Source organism: Symphalangus syndactylus, chromosome 11 (assembly GCF_028878055.3).
Source record: "Symphalangus syndactylus isolate Jambi chromosome 11, NHGRI_mSymSyn1-v2.1_pri, whole genome shotgun sequence".
In the NCBI taxonomy this organism is placed as follows: domain Eukaryota; kingdom Metazoa; phylum Chordata; class Mammalia; order Primates; family Hylobatidae; genus Symphalangus; species Symphalangus syndactylus.
The window spans coordinates 35,285,076-35,303,026 of NC_072433.2; the positions used below are offsets into that span (position 1 = coordinate 35,285,076).

Below are 17,951 nucleotides of genomic sequence, written 5' to 3' on the forward strand. Positions count from 1 at the left end.
AATCTCTATCATTGTTTCCACCCCTTCATACACACACACACACACACACCACACACACATGCTCTTTCAACAGAATCAGCTCTTAATATATTTTTGAAGATGGGGCTATTGTAAAATTGAGAAACATCTTAAAATCTTAAGCATGTTGTTTTTTTGCTTTTATAGAAAATGAAGCCCTGGCCAGGCGCCGTGGCTCACGCCTGTAATCCCAGCACTTTGGGAGGCCAAGGCGGGCCGATCACCTGAGGTCAGGCATACAAGACCAGCCTAGCCAACATGGTGAAACCCTGTCTCTACTAAAAAGCAATAGTTTAAGCAAGTTATAGTCTGTAGTCTCAAGAAAACTATATGGAGAAAGGAACCTCTTTTTTAAAAAAGTTAATTTCCCTGGAGGAAAAAAGAGGTTTTCTACATAAAGAGGAGGTGGGAGGAGGAGAAGCAAGAGCAGGGACAGTTCCTCAAGGCTGAAGGGTTCCCCCCAGTCCCCACCACTGGGAGATCCCTGGTTTGCCTTGGTGTTTGGGGTAATGGGGGCATGGGGAGACTCACTGCAAACTTGGCCAGCACATAGGCTCCGGCGCCCACTCCGATGCCAATCACATACTTGAACCTGGTGCAGAGCAGGCTGGTCACTCTAGGGCTAGGGGTGCCATTTCCCATACATGTCATCCAGAGCAGGCCCTGCCCACAGCCTGAAGCCCTCAGCTAGAGCCAGGTGGCTCTGCAGTTGGGGTAGGCACCCCTAGGCCCTAGCACAGGGGCAGGGGCTGTGTGGGGACTCACCCGAAATGCTGCACCACGCTGGGGAGCATGGCAGCCAGCTGCTCCATGGAGGGGAACTGGTACCTGCAGGCAGAGCAGGAGGTCAGGGCCCAGGTATGGCCTGGGGTGCCGAGCTGGAGACAGGCGGAGGGGGCTCGGGGTACCTACCCCTGAGGAAACTGCGACGCCCCCACCTGTTGTCCAGGGGCATCCACGTGACACACCACAAAGTGCTTGGTGATCTCCTGCATGTCCTCGAAGTTGAAGAAGGTGTTGAAGCATAGTTTGTCTGCAAAGACACACCTCCACTATGGCTGAGCAGAAGGGCCGGGGGACTGGAAGGAAGGCCAGGCCCCCAGAGGGCAAGTAAGGCAGAAGTGTCAGCCTCAGGTCCATTGGGGAAATGGAGGCCCGGAGGGTGAACACAACAGAGCTAAGTGTGAGTGGGGTTGACAGGGCCCTGTGGGGAGGGTGGGGGGCCTCACTGCTCTGGCTGATTGGAGGCAGAGGAGGGCTGACTGAGGCTGGGCTGGGCTGCACTTACGGTTGAGGCCCACATCATGGTAGGTGAGGATGGCTGGGCGGTTCCCCTTGGGGGAGCCCCGGATCACTACGTGCAGAAGGCCGTAGGGTGTCTCGATGTCATGTTCCTGAAGGGGAGAGACCGTGCTGGACACTCTGGGCAGCCTCTGCTCTTGGCTCCTCTGGGGAATGAGGTGACGCAGCCTGGTGCCTGTTAGGCCTGTGGTAGAGCCCCTGCTTGGGGCATCCTGTTCTCATCGCCCCAAGAAGCCCCAGAGAGGACTGAATGGATGGAACACCCCTTCTCAGGGCTGTTCAGTACAGAGACAACGTGAACTGATCTGCATGGGGAAGGTCTGGTCCTCTCTGCAAACCAGCCAGCGGTTTGTGCTGCCACTGTCCTCGGCCCTTGAGGGTCAAGGGAGGCTGTTTTTCTCCATCTTGCAGCAGCCCCTCCTGGACAGCTCTGCCTCCCCAGCCCAAGTCCCTCTCACACTCAGAACTCTCAGGCACTTCCTGCTGCTGCAGGGGAACTGCCTCAGTGGTCCTGCCTGGAATCCTCAGAAAACACCCCGTGCCAGCCAAGCCTAGCCCCGACCCCCGCACTGCCCCTGGCTCCCACTCTAAGGCTCTTGTGCATGTGGTTCTTTCCACCTTGAACGCCCTTCTGTGTGAGCCCAGCATCCCCAAGGGCTCCCTTCAGGCAGGCCCGGGTCAGACCCCCATCCCCATCCCCTCTAGAGGCCTTCTGCAGAGCCTGCTCTGGGTTCCTGTTGAGTTCACACCTTTGGTTTTGCTGCTCAAGGTCATTACTTCCTCAGGAAGACCTGGTTCTACCCCTTACTTGTGACTCTGAGCATGTCACGTTACTTCCCTGCTGTGCCTCAGCCTCTCCATCCAAAACCACCTCACAGGGACTTTGCGAGAACTAGACAAGCCAATGTTTGTGGAGCATTTAGCACTTGGAGAAAGCCCCGGAAAGGGGGCTATTATGCTAGGGCATCCCTGAGCCTTGGGGGAATGCCCTCCTCGCTGGTCCCTTTGCAAACTGGGTATTCTTAGCCACTCGGATGGGCAAACTTCAAGAGGGGCCGTCTGAGCTGAATAAACCGATCCTCTGCATCATCGTGAGCCCTGGGAACCACGTGAGTGGCCCAGTGAATTGGAGGTAGGGCTGGGGTCAAGGACATGCAAGAAACATCAAGTGACTGAGCACCTACTGTGTGCCAGGCTTCCTGCATGTTACCCAAGAGACAGGAACCCTAGTCCCTGTTTTGCAGGTGAGGACACTTTGGTTTAGAAAGAACCTGAGTTGCTGCCTTCAAATGGGAAAGGAGATTTAGACAGCAGAAGACAGCTGCTCAGGGGCCAGCATTAGTGGGTCTGGTCTCAGAGGACCACTGTCCAGGCCTGTGTTTCCAGCGTGGAGTGACAAGCTGGCACCAACCTGGTGGCCAAAGGCTCTACCCTGGAGAACACTGTTTGACTTGCAGGCCCTGTTTATTTCCCTGTTGTCCTCCAGGAGGGCCCAGGTAATGAGCCTTAGGGTGAGCCATGCAGCTGATTGCACCACCTAGGGGATGAGGAGGCCACACCAGGGCTGAGAGGGGACAGACCACACAGCCCCTCCCATCCCAGGCCTATCCTTTCTTGGGGCCCATCAAATCCAGGAACGCTTCCCAGTCACTGACCACTGACCCACATATTTCTCATTTACTTCCCACATAGACCCAAGCCATAGAGGAGGAAATTGAGGCTGGGAAAGGGGAATGACTTGCCCAAGGTCAATCCCAGAGTAGGGAGGGCGGGCCCTGCCAGGTGCCAGTCTCGGGCCAGGGCGGTACACTGAAGGCTGCGTGTTCACAGATCAGCTTCCACCTGAGGGAGCTCCTGACCAGGCAGCCCCTTCACAGCCACATGTGAGTTCTCTCAGCTCTGGAGGGTGGGGCTGCAAAAGAGCTGCAATGCGCCTCCTGCTACATAAAGGACAGTTATCCTCCTGGGGTCAGACGTCAAGAACCCAGGGCGGTATCTTCCAAACCCAGACCCGCAGCGTGCAGGTCAGCGTGAGGGGTGTGAGGGGTGTCTGCTCTCTGCTGCTGAGCAGGCCCCGACTGTCTTCTCCCAGCCCTGGTGTGGCCGCCTTTGTCCCCATACCCCTGAGGTGACGTGATCAGGCTCTACTAGGGCTCGTCTCCCAGGATGGGAAGGGCTGGGCCTGGGCCTGGGCGTCACCTGGCTACCTGTCCTACGAAGCCCAGTGACCTTCGCTGAACCCTGCTGCCAACCTCCCTAACGCCTTCTCTGACCCTCTGCGGAGAGCTCAGGACTCAGTTCAGCCTGATCGAAGCCAAACATCCCCGGCCCTTGGAGTGCTGCGCAAGGGCAGCCACACAAGGGCCACAGCGCGGTGCACTCTGAGGCCCCCAACCCTCAGGGCCGAGCACTCCCATTGGCTCTGGGTGACGTCAGAGCCGGCCCCGCCTCCAGGTGGGCGCAGGCGGGAAGCACTGCGGCAGCAGGGGAGGGGGCTGTGGCGGCTCCTCTCGGTCGGTCCGTCTCCCCTCGCCTGTGACCTTGAGCACTGCGGGGGGCGGGGGGGAGTGCTTTGAGCCGGGCTTTGCGCCGGTGTGGGAGTTGGTGGTGGTGGTGCTGCGGTTCGGCCTGTCAGCTGCATTAATTCAGGGGACAGGGTCTGCATGGGCGGGCAGGTGCTGACGTCGTCGCCTCCGTGCGTGCAGGGTGACCTATGGTCTGCGGAACCGGCAGGGAAGGCGTGTGGGACCCGGGGGTGGGGGTGAGTCTGCCCCTGCCTCTCCCTCCTGAGGAAGAATGGGGCCAGGGTACCTGATGCCCCGGCGAGAGGAGGTGCCCTGGGCTCCACCTGGGGTCCCCTAGCCCTGCCAGCTTCACGGCTCCAGCGTTGCCTTCCCCCACCTACAAAATAAGGCAGGCAGGCAACCCCTCCTCGTTCCTCCCCAGCAGGGACCCCTGCCTGAAGGCTGTCATTCCTGTGTGGCCTAGACCTCCTCGCCTCTGCCCGGCTGGCGCAGCAGAGCCCTGGGAACTGTGAGGCAGCTCCTAAGGAAGAGGCTGCCGGTCCTTCCCATCAAACTGGCGCAGCCATCCAAACAAGCTAGACGGCCGCCCACTGGGACGGCAGCCCCTGCACGCACAGACCCCGCACGCACACTGGGCACAGTCTCCGGGGCTCACCAAGGACACCCCCGTCCCCTGGCCTGATGGCTCCAGGCACCACCAAGGCAGACACCATCCAAGAGCACATCAGAGGGACGTGCAGGCACTGGCGCCCGGGTCCACACGAACAATGCAGCCAAGTCAGACAGTGCCTTCCACGTTCCATTTCCTGCAGATATGTCACCCACCCCCTAACCACACGCTCCCCCCAGCCTCTGCTATGGGCTCTGACTAGCAGCTGCCCCCAGCCACTCCTGCAAACAGGATCACCAGTGAGCCTGGAGCCCTCTGGCCGTGTCTCAGTGAGCCCAGGGTGAGGCTACTGAAGGCAGGGCTGCCACCAGATGTGGGCTGAGGGGGGCACTTCCTCCCTGCGGTGGGTCATAAGGATGCACCATCCTCCCGGCCCACCTCGCTGCCCGCAGCGCCCTCACTCACCCCATCCCAGCACTCCGGCATCTTGCCGAGGGAGGGAACCCGCCTCTACCAGGAAGGACAAACAAAGGCCTGAGTCACTCGGGTCCAGAGGGCGGGGGCAGCTCGAGTGGGAGATGATCGGCTCTGTGATGGGGCACAGTTCCTGGGCCATTTATACAGGGATCCTGGCCCAGCCTAGCTTGCCCCTCCTCCCCGCAGGGTTTCTGAGCAGCCACTCGTCTACCCGGAGGCCCGGCTCCCAGATTGGCTGCTGGGAGACAAGCCTGGCTCCAATTGGCTTCTGAAGTCCTCCTTGCCCCAGCCCTGTCACTGCTCCTCCCACCCCAGCCACACATCATCCTTGATGGTCCCCATCTCCTGCATCCGCCCCCAGCACACAGGCACACGCCAACAGCTGCAGCTCACACGGGATCCTCCGAATACGAGAGCCGAGACCACACGTACAGACTCACCCATGTCAGGTACACACAGGGTCGTCACGGATATGCACAGCTCACTAATGCAGGGCAGGGCAGGGTGCATGGGCACTGCCCAGACAGCTAGAGCCCTTGACCCACACCTTGGGGATTATGGAGGGCCTGAGAGGGCCCCAAGCCCAGCATCTTGGGGACCAGACCCCCACATCCAGCCTCCCCATCAGGAATGTTCCATCGCTTAACTTTGAGGAGGCCTGGGGAGCTGCTGCTTTCTGGGGCAACTTGGGTTATCACCCTGCTTCAAGGGGCTGCTCCTTCTCCACCCACCAGGGATGAAAATCCCACCTTGCCCACACAGATGCAGGGGGCTTCCCCACATGGTGAAAGTGGAGTTTGGAGGCCAGGGGTATGGTCAGGCGCCCACCAGCTCTGCCCTCCCCACCCTCACCCTGCTGCCAGGGGCTCCAGGCCACCAGGGAGAGGAAGCGGGGCTAGGAGGCAGCTTGCTGACATTGACATGCCCACCTCCTGTAGACCCACCCGGCCCTCGTTCCCAGAGGCAACCAGTTTGGGGCTTGGCTCTCGGGTCTCTGGGGAGCAGAACACTAGGTCCATTTCAGGCTCCATACCCTGTTCTCCTGGGCAAGGATCTGGGTGGCGAGCTCGCCCGAGGCCTGCAGGTGGAGTGAGCAGAGGAGAAGAAAGGCCAAGAAGTGCACGAGAGGAGAGGAAATAGGCCAGAGAGGGAAGCAGAGGAGGGGGCCCAAGGCTGGGAGAGCAGGAGCCACAGAGAGAAGGGGGCTGCTGCGTGCCTGTGCTCCCAAATATAATCCATGAGGATTATATGTATTATCGTTGCAACTGCCTGTGCAGTAGGCACTGCTGTTTCTCCCATTTATATATGGAGGCTCAGAGAGTTTGACTGACTTGCCCAAGGTCACACAGCGAAGAAGTGGCAGAGCTATGAGTGGCATCAGGGTTTGGCTGGCAAGACCTGACCCTGCCTTGTCTGGCCACGATAACTGCACAACCGCCAGAAAAGGGGCCAACAGTTTGGAGAGGCACACAGACTGCCCCATTTCTCTCCTGCCAGGGCCTGGGCAGGGGTGGGGTGAGGGCACAGAGCCTGAGATAGCCCTAGTGTCCTGCTCCCGAGATACCCGAGAGCCAAGCCCCAAACTGGTTGCCTCCAGGGACAAGGGCCGGGTGGGTCTACAGGAGGTGGGCATGTCAACGTCAGTAGCTGCCTCCTATCCGGCTTCCTCTCCCTGTCTTGCTGAAGAAAGGACACACCACTCACCCCAGCCTGTGCTGATGGCCCTGCATGCTGACCGGCTGCCCTTGGAGAAAGTGGTCATCTCCTCATCTCTGGGTACCTGCTGACCTGGTTGACACCTGCTAAGTACACTATTGCTGGCCATGTCCTCTGCCTGGGGGCACCTACTCCATCTCTCACCTCTCACTCTGGAGGCCTAGGGAAGACTGGCAGGCCTTGTGCTCCCCAGGGCAGCAGGAAGTAGAATGGAGAGTCCCCCTGGCCCGTCACCTCCTGGCCATGCTCCCCATTCCTGCAGCCACTGTGGCACAGGAAGAGGCTTGGAAAACTGAGGCACAGCCCTGCCCTCTGCTCTGCCCACAAAGCCCTCCCATGTCCCCCAAGGTCCCACCCAATCCTATGCCCACTCCAACCTCTGACCCCTGAGTGGCCTCTCCCCACCTTTGGACCCAGGTGACAAGCTGACCTGTGACACTGCCCACTCCAAGCCACAGCCTCCATGACTGCTCAGCTCACTGTCTGCAAACCCACAGACCTGGGTTTACAAGTCCTTCCTGGCCCCCTACCAGCCAGGTGACTTTGGGCAAAATTTTTTTTTTAACCTCTCTGTGTCTCAGGCTTCTAATTGTAAAGCAGGTACTGTGTGCCTTTCTCACCAAGCTGCTGTGCGAATCAGAAAAAACTGCACAAATCACTCTAGATCTGACCCCACCCCTGCCCAGGCCCTGGCAGGGGAGAAATGAGGCAGTCTGTGTGCCTCTCCAAATTGTTGGCCCTTTTTCTGGCGGTTGTGCAGTTATAGTGGCCAGACAAGGCAGGCTCAGGTCTTGTCAGCCAAACCCTGGTGCCACTCATAGCTCTGCCACTTCTTTGCTGTGTGACCTTGGGGAAGTCAGTCAACCTCTCTGAGCCTCCGTATGTAAATGGGAGAAACAGCAGTGCCTACTGCACAGGCAGTTGCAAGGATAATACATATAATCCTCATGGACCTATGAGAAGGGATGAGGAAACAGAGATGGAGAGGTTAGGTAATTCCTCACTTGGCTAGTAAGCAGCAGCAGCTACTAGTACCCCAGCACTCTGGGTGGGCCTGAGGTCTCAGAATGAAAAGTGGCAAACACTATGTTCAAATGTCCTCCATGTGCCAGGCTTTCTTCGAATACTTTACCCATTATCTCTCTTTATCCCTCTTTTTTTTATCTGCTTCTTTTTTTGGAGACATGGTCTTGCTCTGTTGCCCAGGCTGGAGTGCAATGGTGCAATCTCTGCTCACTGCAACCTCCGCCTCCCGGGTTCAAGCCATTCTCCTGCCTCAGCCTCCCAAGTAGCTGGGACTACAAGCGCCTGCCACCACGCCTGGCTAATTATTGTATTTTTAGTAGAGACAGGGTTTCACCATATTGGCAAGGCTGGCCTCAAACTCCTGACCTCAAGTGATCCACCTGCCTCAACCTTCCAAAGTACTGAGATTACAGGTATGAGTCACCGCGCCCAGCCTTTATCCTCTTTTTGGAAAATATTTTTTAAGTATGGAAGGCTTCATGAATATGTGGGTCATTCTTGTACAGGGGTCACGCTCATCTTCTCTGTATCATTCCAATTTTGGTATATGTGCTGCTGGGGCAAGCACTCATTTTCTTTCTTAATACCCTCTTTACAAATGAGGCAAATAAGGCACAGGGGGGTTTGGTAACCTGCCTAACGTCACACAGCTAGTGGGCACAGAGCCAGGAACCACACCCAGGCAGTTTGGTGCTAACTCCACACTCTGGTGGCCACTTGTCACCATCAGCCGAGTGTCCATATGAGGGGCCTGTGGGCACCATCGCCTTAGAAACACTCGGGAAGTCCGTGCTGCCTGTCTCCGTGAAAATGCGGTAGACAAGTGGAGTGACTTGGGCTGGAGGTCACATGCTTGGAAGTGGTGGGGCCAGAACCTAGGTCTGTCTAGCTCATGGTAGTCCCTCTGCTACACTACCTCCCCCACTGGCTGCCCCCACGGAGGCAGGAGACAGTGACAACGCCTGCCATGGTGAGCAGGAGATAAAATCCCTGCCATGCCTTGGCCCAGATAATAACCATCCATTCTTGTGGCTGCTTTTCTAAAACAAAAAACGAAAAAAACGCTGCCTCCATGTGGTGTGACAGGAGCGGATAGGAAGGTGCCTTTTAATGCAACCTGCCTTTTACCAAGCAGAGGATCCTGAGAACAGGGGTCCCACACACACTGGGCCCCGCAACTCCGGGGCTGCAGCTCAGAGGGCTCGGTGGGCAGAGGCAGCTTCGCAGCAGCAGTTGGGCACCCAGAGGTGTGGCAGGGTCTCCTCCACGACTCCAGGATTCCCCTCTGCCTGTCCCCCACACCGTGGGCCTGTGTGCTGGGACTGGCATCAGCACTGTTGGCGTCGGCCTCCCACACTGTGGGACCAGTGTGTGGAGGCACCGGCTGGCTGCTCTGGGATTTTACTTGGCCAATCCCTTCCTCCAGGGCCCATTTGCCTGCATAGCTCATCCTCATTTGCAGCATGGAGGACAAAGAAAATCCCCTGGTGAGCCTGCCCTAATCTCCGGCTGTCCCTTCCCACCAGCCTGGGCCGGCTCCCAACCACTTCCCTCCCATCCCACCTCCTGGGCTCCCAGTCACTCCCCACTGCCGGAACCCTAGCCTCTCCTCCCGGCTCCAGAGCCCTTTGTGCTTGGAGATGGCATTCCCGGGGGATCTGAGCACATGTACATTGGCTGCCCTGAAGTCTCCCCTCTCGTCCTTGAAGTGGCGCGTGACCAAGGGACCAGCACACAGGCCCAGATTCTCACACTGATCCTCGCGTTGCTCCCACTGGGGGAGGAGCCAATGGGCAGCCCCACCTCCATGTCACCTCTGCATCCAGACCACTTGGCTGGTGCTGTCACGGGGCTTGGAGGCTGACCCAAAACCAGGTCAGGCCCAGGCAAGGACAGAGACTTGGGGGCTGGTTCCACCTTACCAGGAGGAAGGGTCTGAATTGGTTCAGCCCATCAGGATGGCCAGTGGGGCCCCAGAACCCAGCAGGGCTATTGGTTCAGCATGTTGGGGTGGCCAGTGGGGCCCCGGAACCCAGCAGGGTTCCCTTGTGTCTGCTGTCAGGCATTTTCCCAGACCCGGAAATCAATGGTCACTGCGGGACTCAGAGGGGAGAAATGACTGGCCGAGTGAGCAACATCATCACCCGGAGGAATAAAAACAAAGGGCGCTTTCAGTTTTCACGGAGAACCTGGCATCAACTAAGGAGGACAGGGTTGTCCTGGCAACAGCTGTCATGGAAACAGGAGCTATTTTAGAGTCAACCTGCCTTTCATTGGCGGAAAATGCTGATTCAGATGACAACATCCCTCACTCTCTTTTCCATCCTCACTCCCCCTAGAGACCCCGTCTCTTCCCTGCTGCTCACAGAAGCAGGGCCAGTTCATCTTCCACCCAGCATCTCTCTGTTAGGCAGGGGGCAGGCAGGGCCGCTATAAGCTCTGGGGGTGGTCCTGGCAACTGCTACAGGCTAGGGGCACACAGAAGGGCTATGACCCTCCTCTGGGACCTGGCGAGGTGGGGGGAGGGGCTGCCAGCTGTCAGTCCCACATCTTGGGGGTCTGAGCCTTAACCTACCTTCCAGTCTGTGTCTGCAGCCAAGAGGAAGGCATCGGAGCTCTCCTAGGGGAAGGCAAACAGAGGGGGTGGCAAGTTAGGCCCTGGCTGGTCTGGGGAGCCCATGGGGCCTTAGCAGACTCAATTTCTGTCCCCCCGTCTGTCTTTTCTCTTTTCTTTTCTTTCTTTTTTTTTTTTTTTTAAGAGACAGGGTCTCACTCTATCACCCAGGCTGGAGTGCAGTGGTGCAATCACAGCTCACTGTATCCTCCAGCTCCTGGGTTCAAATGATCCTCCTGTCTTGGCCTCCTAAAGCTCTGGGATTACAGGCATGAAACACCGCACCCAGCCCACCAGTCTGTCTCAATGTTAAAAAAAGTGACCAAGGGCTCACCGAAGTGCCAGGCATTGGCTACCAAGTACTTGGTGGAGGAGCCTGTGAGTGTCCTCATTAAGGAGGTGTGGATTCCATCTTACAGGCCACGAGGGTGAGGCTCAGAGAGGCTGAGTCACAGGGCTAGAAAGTGCTGGAATCTCCTGCTGCAAATCCTTGCTGTTGGTCACTTTTCCCTTCTGCTCCCATAGATGTTTTTCATGGTCTGACCATCAGGGCACAAGGGTGGAAGAAAGGGAGGGAAGGGGAGAGGTGGGCGTGACTAACATGCCCACTTGTAGGGATGGGGAAGCTGAGGCCCATGCAGTGAGGAGGAAAGAGGGGCCTTTTGCAATCCACACAAAGGTACAGTGGCAGCTGCTCCCACCTCTCCAGACCTGGTCGCTTTGTGCCTCAGATCACTGGAGCTTACTTCACAGTGAACCGTTTGAGTCTGGCTAGTGCCTGTTCTGCCCACCGGACCGCGGGCGCCACGAGGGCGGGACCATGTCTGGCTGTGCTCTCAGTATGAAGCTGGCACGGAAGGGGCTCCCCAGACACAAACAGATCTGGATGAACAATCAGGCTTCACCAATGAGGGGAGAGAGGCTCAAAATGCACCCACAGGTTACGAGGCTGCACAGATGGCCGGGGAGGAGCGGGGGCTAGAACCCCATGTCTGAGTTGCCAGGCTCTCCCTGAGGCCGAGGGGCCCACAGACACTCTGCGGGGGCCTGGCTCTGGCTGTGCGACTCACCCACTCTGGGTCCCCGTCTCCCAGTCTGTACGACAAGGCAGCTGGCCAGCTCAGACTCGGGCCACTTTCGGGCCTGGCGAGGGAAACTAATCAGGGACCAGCACACGTCCAGGTAAAGGAGAACTCACAGGTCCTGCCTTGCCTTCCCCTGCGTCTGCCTAGAAACCTCTCTGCCCCGCTCTGCAAGGCTGTGAACTCCTGGGCAGGTCACTCAGCCTCCGAGCCTCAGTGTTGTGAGGATTAGAGGAGAAGCTCAGTGTTGCCCATCGTTCTGCCCTTTGTATCCCAGCACTGGACTGTGCCTGCTACAGATCCTCCTAAGGAATAAATACATGGATTGGCCAGGCACAGTGGCTCATGCCTGTAATCCCAGCACTTTGGGAAGCTGAGGTGGGCAGATCACCTGAGGCCAGGAGTTCAAGACCAGTCTGGCCAACATGTCAAAACTGCGTCTCTACTAAAAATACAAAAATTAGCTGGGTGTGGTGGCATGTGCCTGTAATCCCAGCTGCTCAGGAGGCTGAGGCAGGAGAATCACTTGAACCTGGGAGGCAGAGGTTACAGTGAGTCGAGACTGTACTACTGCACTTCAGCTTGGGTGATAGAGTGAGACTCTGTCTCAAAAACAAACAAACAGAAAAAAACCACGGATGACTGAGACAGTCACATGAGAAATAGGGTGCCACAGGAGGATGAGGGAAGCAGTCAGCTAGGAAAGTACAAGGAGGAAAATGACCCCAAATCACAGGAGTGGGAGGGAAAAGAATGAAAGCAGTATTTCCGTCATTTTTCCCACAATAAGGAAGAGTTCAGCCACCTGCATTCCAGCAGGCCAGATGGTAGAGAAAAATCAAAGGGCACTGGGGGTTCCCATGCCCAAAGGGGAAAGCCAGGCTTTGGGCTGCCTGCGACTGTCATATAGAGAATGGCCGCACCCACTCAGGCTTCTTCTGCAGATTCGTTCCAGGCCTGTGGGGGCTCTGCAGGGAGGAGGGGAGGAGATGAGGGAAGAGATGGGGCTGGAGGGGGAGGACAAGGGCCCGGGGCTGATAATGAATCTCTCACTCAAAGACCTTGCACAAGGGGGCTGAGGAGAAGGAAGGGGAGGTGACTCAGGACCTTAAGAGGGCAATTATCTCAGAGGACAGAGGAGACAGTTTTGTTACAAGCAAAAGCTAACAAAAAGGAAGGCCGGGCATAGTCACTCACACCTGTAATTCCAGCACTTTGGAAGGCTGAGGCAGGAGGATCACTTGAGCCCAGGAGGTCCAGGCTGCAGTGAGCTAAGATTGTGGCACTACACTCAGACTGGGTGACAGGGCGAGACTCTGTCTGTCTGTCCATCCTCTCTCTCTGTCACACACACACACACAAACACACGGTGGAGCAGATAATGGCAGGGTGTGCTGTATGCTCTCTGGGTCTGGGGGCCCCAGGAGATGAAGGGTGTGGGAGGGGAAGGACTCAAAAGGCAAGAAAATGCAGGAAGAACAGAAGCCCATGCAGAGGCCCTGAAGTCCCATGGGAACAGGGTGAGCACAAGGAGGAGAACAGGTGGCAGCGCGGGCCCAGCTGAAGGAGGCAGAGGAGTGGTGTGTGGGAGGCAGGATGGGGACACAGGTGCAGAGGGACCCACAGACAAGCCAAGCACTGGAGTCTCCAAAGGCAAAAGCCAGGCTCCAGCGGTGGGCGGGCAGGCTGTGAGTAAATGTGTGGAAATCCTCACTTCCCACTGGACTGAAAGAATTTGCACCTGGCAAACTGCAGAACATTTAAAAAGTGAACAGACTGCCAGGTGAAGTGGCTCACGATTGTAATCCCAGCCACTTGGGAGGCTGAGGTGGGATAAATGCCTGAGGCCAGGAGTTTGAGACCAGCCTGGGCAACATAGCAAGCACTTTGTAGAAACCATGTTTCTACAAAATAGAAAAATGAGCCAGGCATGGTGGTGCATGCCTGTAGTGCCAGCTACTCAGGAGGCTGAAGTAGGAGGATCGCTTGAGCCCTCTCTAGCCTCCTTGAAGAAGGAGGAGGCTGTTATGGTCACACCCCTGTACTCAAGCCTGGGTGCCAGAGCCAGACTTATCTCTAAACAAAAAATAAATAAAAAGTGAAAAGGATGGAGCCGGGCACAGTGGATCACGCCTGTAATCCCAGCACTTTGGGAGGCTGAGGCGAGTGAATCACCTGAGGTCGGGAGTTTGAGGCCAGCCTGACCAACATGGAGAAACTCCATCTCTACTAAAAATACAAAATTAGCCAGGTGTGGTGGCACATGCCTGTAATCCCAGCTACTTGGGAGGCTGAGGCAGGAGAATCACTTGAATCCAGGAGGTGGAGGTTGCGGTGAGCCAAGATCACGCCATTGCACTCCAGCCTGGGCAACAAAAGCAAAACTCTGTCTCAAAAAAATAAAATTAAAGAAAAGTTAAAAGGATGGATGTTTTCAGCACTGCAGCTGGAAAAGGAGAATCTGTCTGTGAGAGCCATAGCCTGAGAGAGCCAGACTAGCTCTTAAAGGCAGAGAGAGGGGGTAGGACTGCATGGGCTGTGTCGGGTGTGGGGTGAGGCTTTATTTATTTTTTTATTTTTTTGAAACAGAGTCTCACTCTGTCTCCCAGGCTGGAGTGCACTGGCAAGATCTGGGCTCACTGCAACCTCCGCCTCCCAGGTTGAAGCGATTCTCCTGCCTCAGCCTCCCGAGTAGCTAGGATTATAGGAGCTCACCACCACATCTGGCTAATTTTGTATTTTTAGTAGAGACAGGGTTTCACCATGTTGGTCAGGCTGGTCTCCAACTCCTGACCTCCAGTGATCCACCCGCCTCAGCCTCCCAAAGTGCTGGGATTATAGGTGTGAGCCACCATGCCCGGCCAGCTTTTTGTTTTGTTTTTGAGACAGAGCCTCGCTCTGTCGCCCAGGCTGGAGTGTAGTGGTGTAATCTCGGCTCACTGCAACCTCTACCTCCCAGGTTCAAGTGATTCTCCTGCCTCAGCCTCCGAATAGCTGGGATTACAGGTGTGTGCCACCAGGTCCAGCTAATTTTTGTAATTTTAGTAGAGATGGGGTTTCGCCATGTTGGCCAGGCTGGTCTTGAACTCTGGATCTCAGGTGACCCGCCCACCTTGGGCTCCCAAAGTGCTGGGATTACAGGCGTGAGCCAACATGCCTGGCAGGAATGGGGCTTTTGAGGTGCCTTTGGAAAAAGCAGATGTGCCCAGGCCCACAGCATGGGGCCTGTGCTGACTCATGAAAGAGAGAAGAAGCCTCCACAGGATCTGAAAAGGAGACTCTCATGCAGAGGTGAGGATGTTATAGTGGCGAACTCTGGTCCTGGTGATGGGTAGATAGAGACACCACCTGCAGTAGGGCCAGGATGCCCAGAGGCCATGAGCAGGCAGGAGTGTGCCCAGTGAGTCAGGGAGGGAGGGGCGGTGAGGGCTGGGCCAGGCTAGACAGAGAAGGGTTCCCAGCTGAGGTGGGCAGTGGAAGAGACAGGCATGGAAGTTACCAGGCCAAGATGCCCTCCGCTCTCCCCATTGTACTGAGGGGACCTGCTGGGCCACAGAGGCACACCCCATACCAGCAGGCAGCATTTCTGTGTGGCTGTCCCGCAACCCACACACTTCAGCACTTGCGATGGGATGCAGGGGTCCCCGAGGGCCACCATCTGCCCTATCAAAACCTCACAGGAGAACTCTGCTTTCATGCCTCAAAAGACAGGCTGGTAGGCAGGCACAGAGGCTCAGGCCTGTAATCCCAGCACTTAGGAAGGCTGAGGTGGGAGGATCACTGACCAGGATCACTTATCAAGACCAGTCTGGGCAACAGAGCAAGACTGATCTCTACAAAATGGAAAAATTAGCCAGTTGTGGTGGCACATGCCTAAGATCCTCACTACTCGGGAGGCTGAGGCAGGAGGATCACTTGAGCCCAGGAAGTTGAGGCTGCAGTAGGCTGTGATGGCACTACTGCACTCCAGCCTGGGTGACAGAGTGAGACCCTGTTTCAGAAGAAAAGAAAAAAAAAGAAAGAAGGAAAAGACAGAAAGAAAGACACAGGCAGGAGTGGGGAGTAGGGAGGGACTTTTTAGAAAGTTCTGAAAAACTTCTTCCTTCTGAGCTGTATCACCATCTGTGGCTTCCACCCAGCCCATGTTTTTACTGAGAGCTGTGTGTGCTGTGTGAGGCACCGGGGAGACCTGGAGGTGCAAAACAGAACAGATCTCTGTCCTGGGAACCTGTGGGGCGGGGCAGACACCAACCAGGCTAAGTGACATGGCCAGGGCCAGAGCGTGTTGGGGTTTCAATATTAGACCCAGGGGTTAGAGAGGGACTCTCTGAGGAGGGAGCATTTGAGCAGAGGCCTGAATAAAACAAGGAGTGGAGCTAGCCCCACAAATTTCTGGGCTAGTGTATCCCAAGCAGATACACTAGGAATATGACGGGCATGTTCAAGGAGGCTAGAGAAGTAAGCTGGGAACAGGCTTGGGAGACAGGTTGGGGAGCTGGTGCAGATTGCATCCTGGGTCCCATGTCTGACTGAGATGGCTCGTTAAGCTGAGAAGTGACATGGCTTATTTTTAATTTATTTATGTTTTGAGACAGAGTCTTGCTCTGTTGCCCAGGCTGGAGTGCAGCGGTGCAGTCTTGGGGTTGAACCTCCCGGGTTCAAGCGATTCTGCCTCCTGAGTAGCTGGGATTACAGGCGCCCACCACCACGCCTGGCTAATTTTTGCATTTTTAGTAGAGACAGGGTTTCACTATGTTGACCAGGCTGGTCTCGAACTCCTGACCTCAGGTGATCTCCCCACCTCAGCCTCCCAAAGTGCTGGGATTATAGTGATTATGGTGAGCCAACATGCCCAACTCATGGCTTATTTTAAAAGGGTACAGAGCAAAGGCAGAAGCAAAAAGACCAGCAAGGAGGCTCTGCAAGCATCCTGGGGCAACAGCTGATGGAGGCTTAGACCAGGGAGCAAGTAAACTTAGAATAAAGGGCTTGAAAAATGTACAGTCACCGGCCCACCCCGACAGCTGCCCTCAGATAAGCCAGGTCTTATCAGTTAACTCAAGGTTCTGTCTGGAAGATAACATTATACTCTTCTTGGGGGCAGGACTGCAACCTCATGTGGTTGGATCCCTGGATCCCTGGCTGGCTGCACAGTTCCAATCCTGGCTGCTCAGTAGCTCCTGGGCTCCCCTCCTTGTGATGGGTGGCTGGGGAGGGAGGGCAGGGCAGAGGACAGCACCCTGAAGATTTGAGGGACTGGGCTCCTGGCCTCCCCATCTGTAAAAGGAAGGGGTCAGGGCAGCGTAACTTGCAGGGACCCCAGCCCTGATGCCTCAGAATCCAACAAGCAGGGAACCCACACTTTTTGCAAAGTGGTTTGTGTCACAGTCACCAGTATGACAGCACTGGGAGGGAGGGAAAGGGAAGGTGGACAGGGTGTTGTCACAACAAAAAAGGGTGGCATGAAAGTCACTCTGGCCTCTAATGCTTTGTCCCCTGACGGAGGGGTCTTTGGGACAAAATCATAACCTGTGATGCCTGTGTCCCACTGTCCCGGGTGGCACTGTTGGTTAGACCTGCCCAGGTGCCGCAGAAGCTTGGGAGGCAGATAAGAAAAAGAGCGCACAGACGGGGGAGCAGCGTGCCCTGCTGAAGCCAGCACTTGGGGCTCCTGGGCCATCCAGAAACGGGTTGATACGGCCTCAATCCCCACTAGCAGTGTGATCTTGGCCAACTGGATTCACCTCTCTGTGCCTCGGTTTTCTCGTTATTAAAGCGGAGATAACTCTCCTGTAGCGCCTTTAGCCTCAAAGACGGCTGAAGCCACCGTGAGGCTGGCTGGGTCTGGGTGGCACTCAGGCCTCCCGGAACTCCCCCCACAGGCAGGGACAGGGCTTCTCGGGGTGGCTGGCCCTGGGGAGGGTCGGCTGCAGGGAAGGCGCGCGGTCTCCCTCTTGGCCACGAGGTGGCGCGCTCGGCCCTAAGACCTCAAAGGCGCGACTCCAACTCACCAGCTCGGTGGCGTCCTGGCCCCGGAGCAGCGGCTTCTCCTCAGGGAATCGCAGCTCCTGCAGCCCGGCCATGGTCACGTCGTGGAGCAGGAGGCCTAGGGAGGGAGGGCGAGGTTGAGGACTGCTGCGGCGGGGACGCCCAGGCGGAGGACAGTGCAAGCCAGGGCTGGGGCGGGAGCGCGGAGACCAGATGCACTGTCCCCCTGGCCCCCAAGCGCAGCCCACTCAGGCACTCAGGGCCTCCAGGCCTCCGTCTGCAAGACCCGCCTGTCTGGCTTGGGGGGATACCATTATAGTATTTGTTTTTTCGCTTTTTTTTTTTACACGGAGTCTCGCTGTCACCCAGGCTGGAGTGCAGTGGCGCAATCTTGGCTCACTGCAACCTTCGCCTCCTGGGTTCAAGCGATTCTCCTTCCTCAGCCTCCCAAGTAGCTGGGATTACAGGTGCGCACCACCACCTTACTAATTTTTGTGTTTTTTAGTAGACAGGGGGTTTCACCATGTTGGTCAGCCTGGTCTCGAACTCCTGACCCCAAGTGGTCCACCCGTCTTGGTCTCCCAAAGTGTTGA

At 56.6% G+C, this 17,951-nt stretch overlaps 1 protein-coding gene and 1 non-coding gene across 25 annotated transcripts in view; both read right to left on the reverse strand.

Annotated features, from left to right (window-relative positions):
- The window catches only part of NDRG4 (NDRG family member 4), a 49,127-nt gene that overhangs the window by 7,198 nt on the left and 23,978 nt on the right, over positions 1–17,951 (reverse strand). For 6 of the 24 annotated variants that reach the window (XM_055299320.1, XM_055299318.1, XM_055299314.1 and 3 more), the window contains exons 2-7: positions 17,382–17,476; positions 10,250–10,294; positions 1,307–1,412; positions 931–1,051; positions 784–846; positions 550–610 (exon numbers count right to left, since the gene is read on the reverse strand). In XM_055299320.1, coding sequence (XP_055155295.1) covers positions 550–610; positions 784–846; positions 931–1,051; positions 1,307–1,412; positions 10,250–10,294; positions 17,382–17,453 — 468 coding nt within the window. In that variant the 5' untranslated portion in view covers positions 17,454–17,476. Of the gene's footprint in view, positions 1–549; positions 611–783; positions 847–930; positions 1,052–1,306; positions 1,467–4,131; positions 4,222–4,920; positions 5,133–10,249; positions 10,295–17,381; positions 17,477–17,951 lie in introns of those variants that run through there. The other 18 variants (XM_055299328.2, XM_055299312.1, XM_055299306.1 and 15 more) reach the window with 7 other exon arrangements.
- LOC129457865 (U6 spliceosomal RNA) lies at positions 8,136–8,242 on the reverse strand. Its single transcript, XR_008649417.1, has one exon. It is a non-coding gene; the product is annotated as a U6 spliceosomal RNA (small nuclear RNA).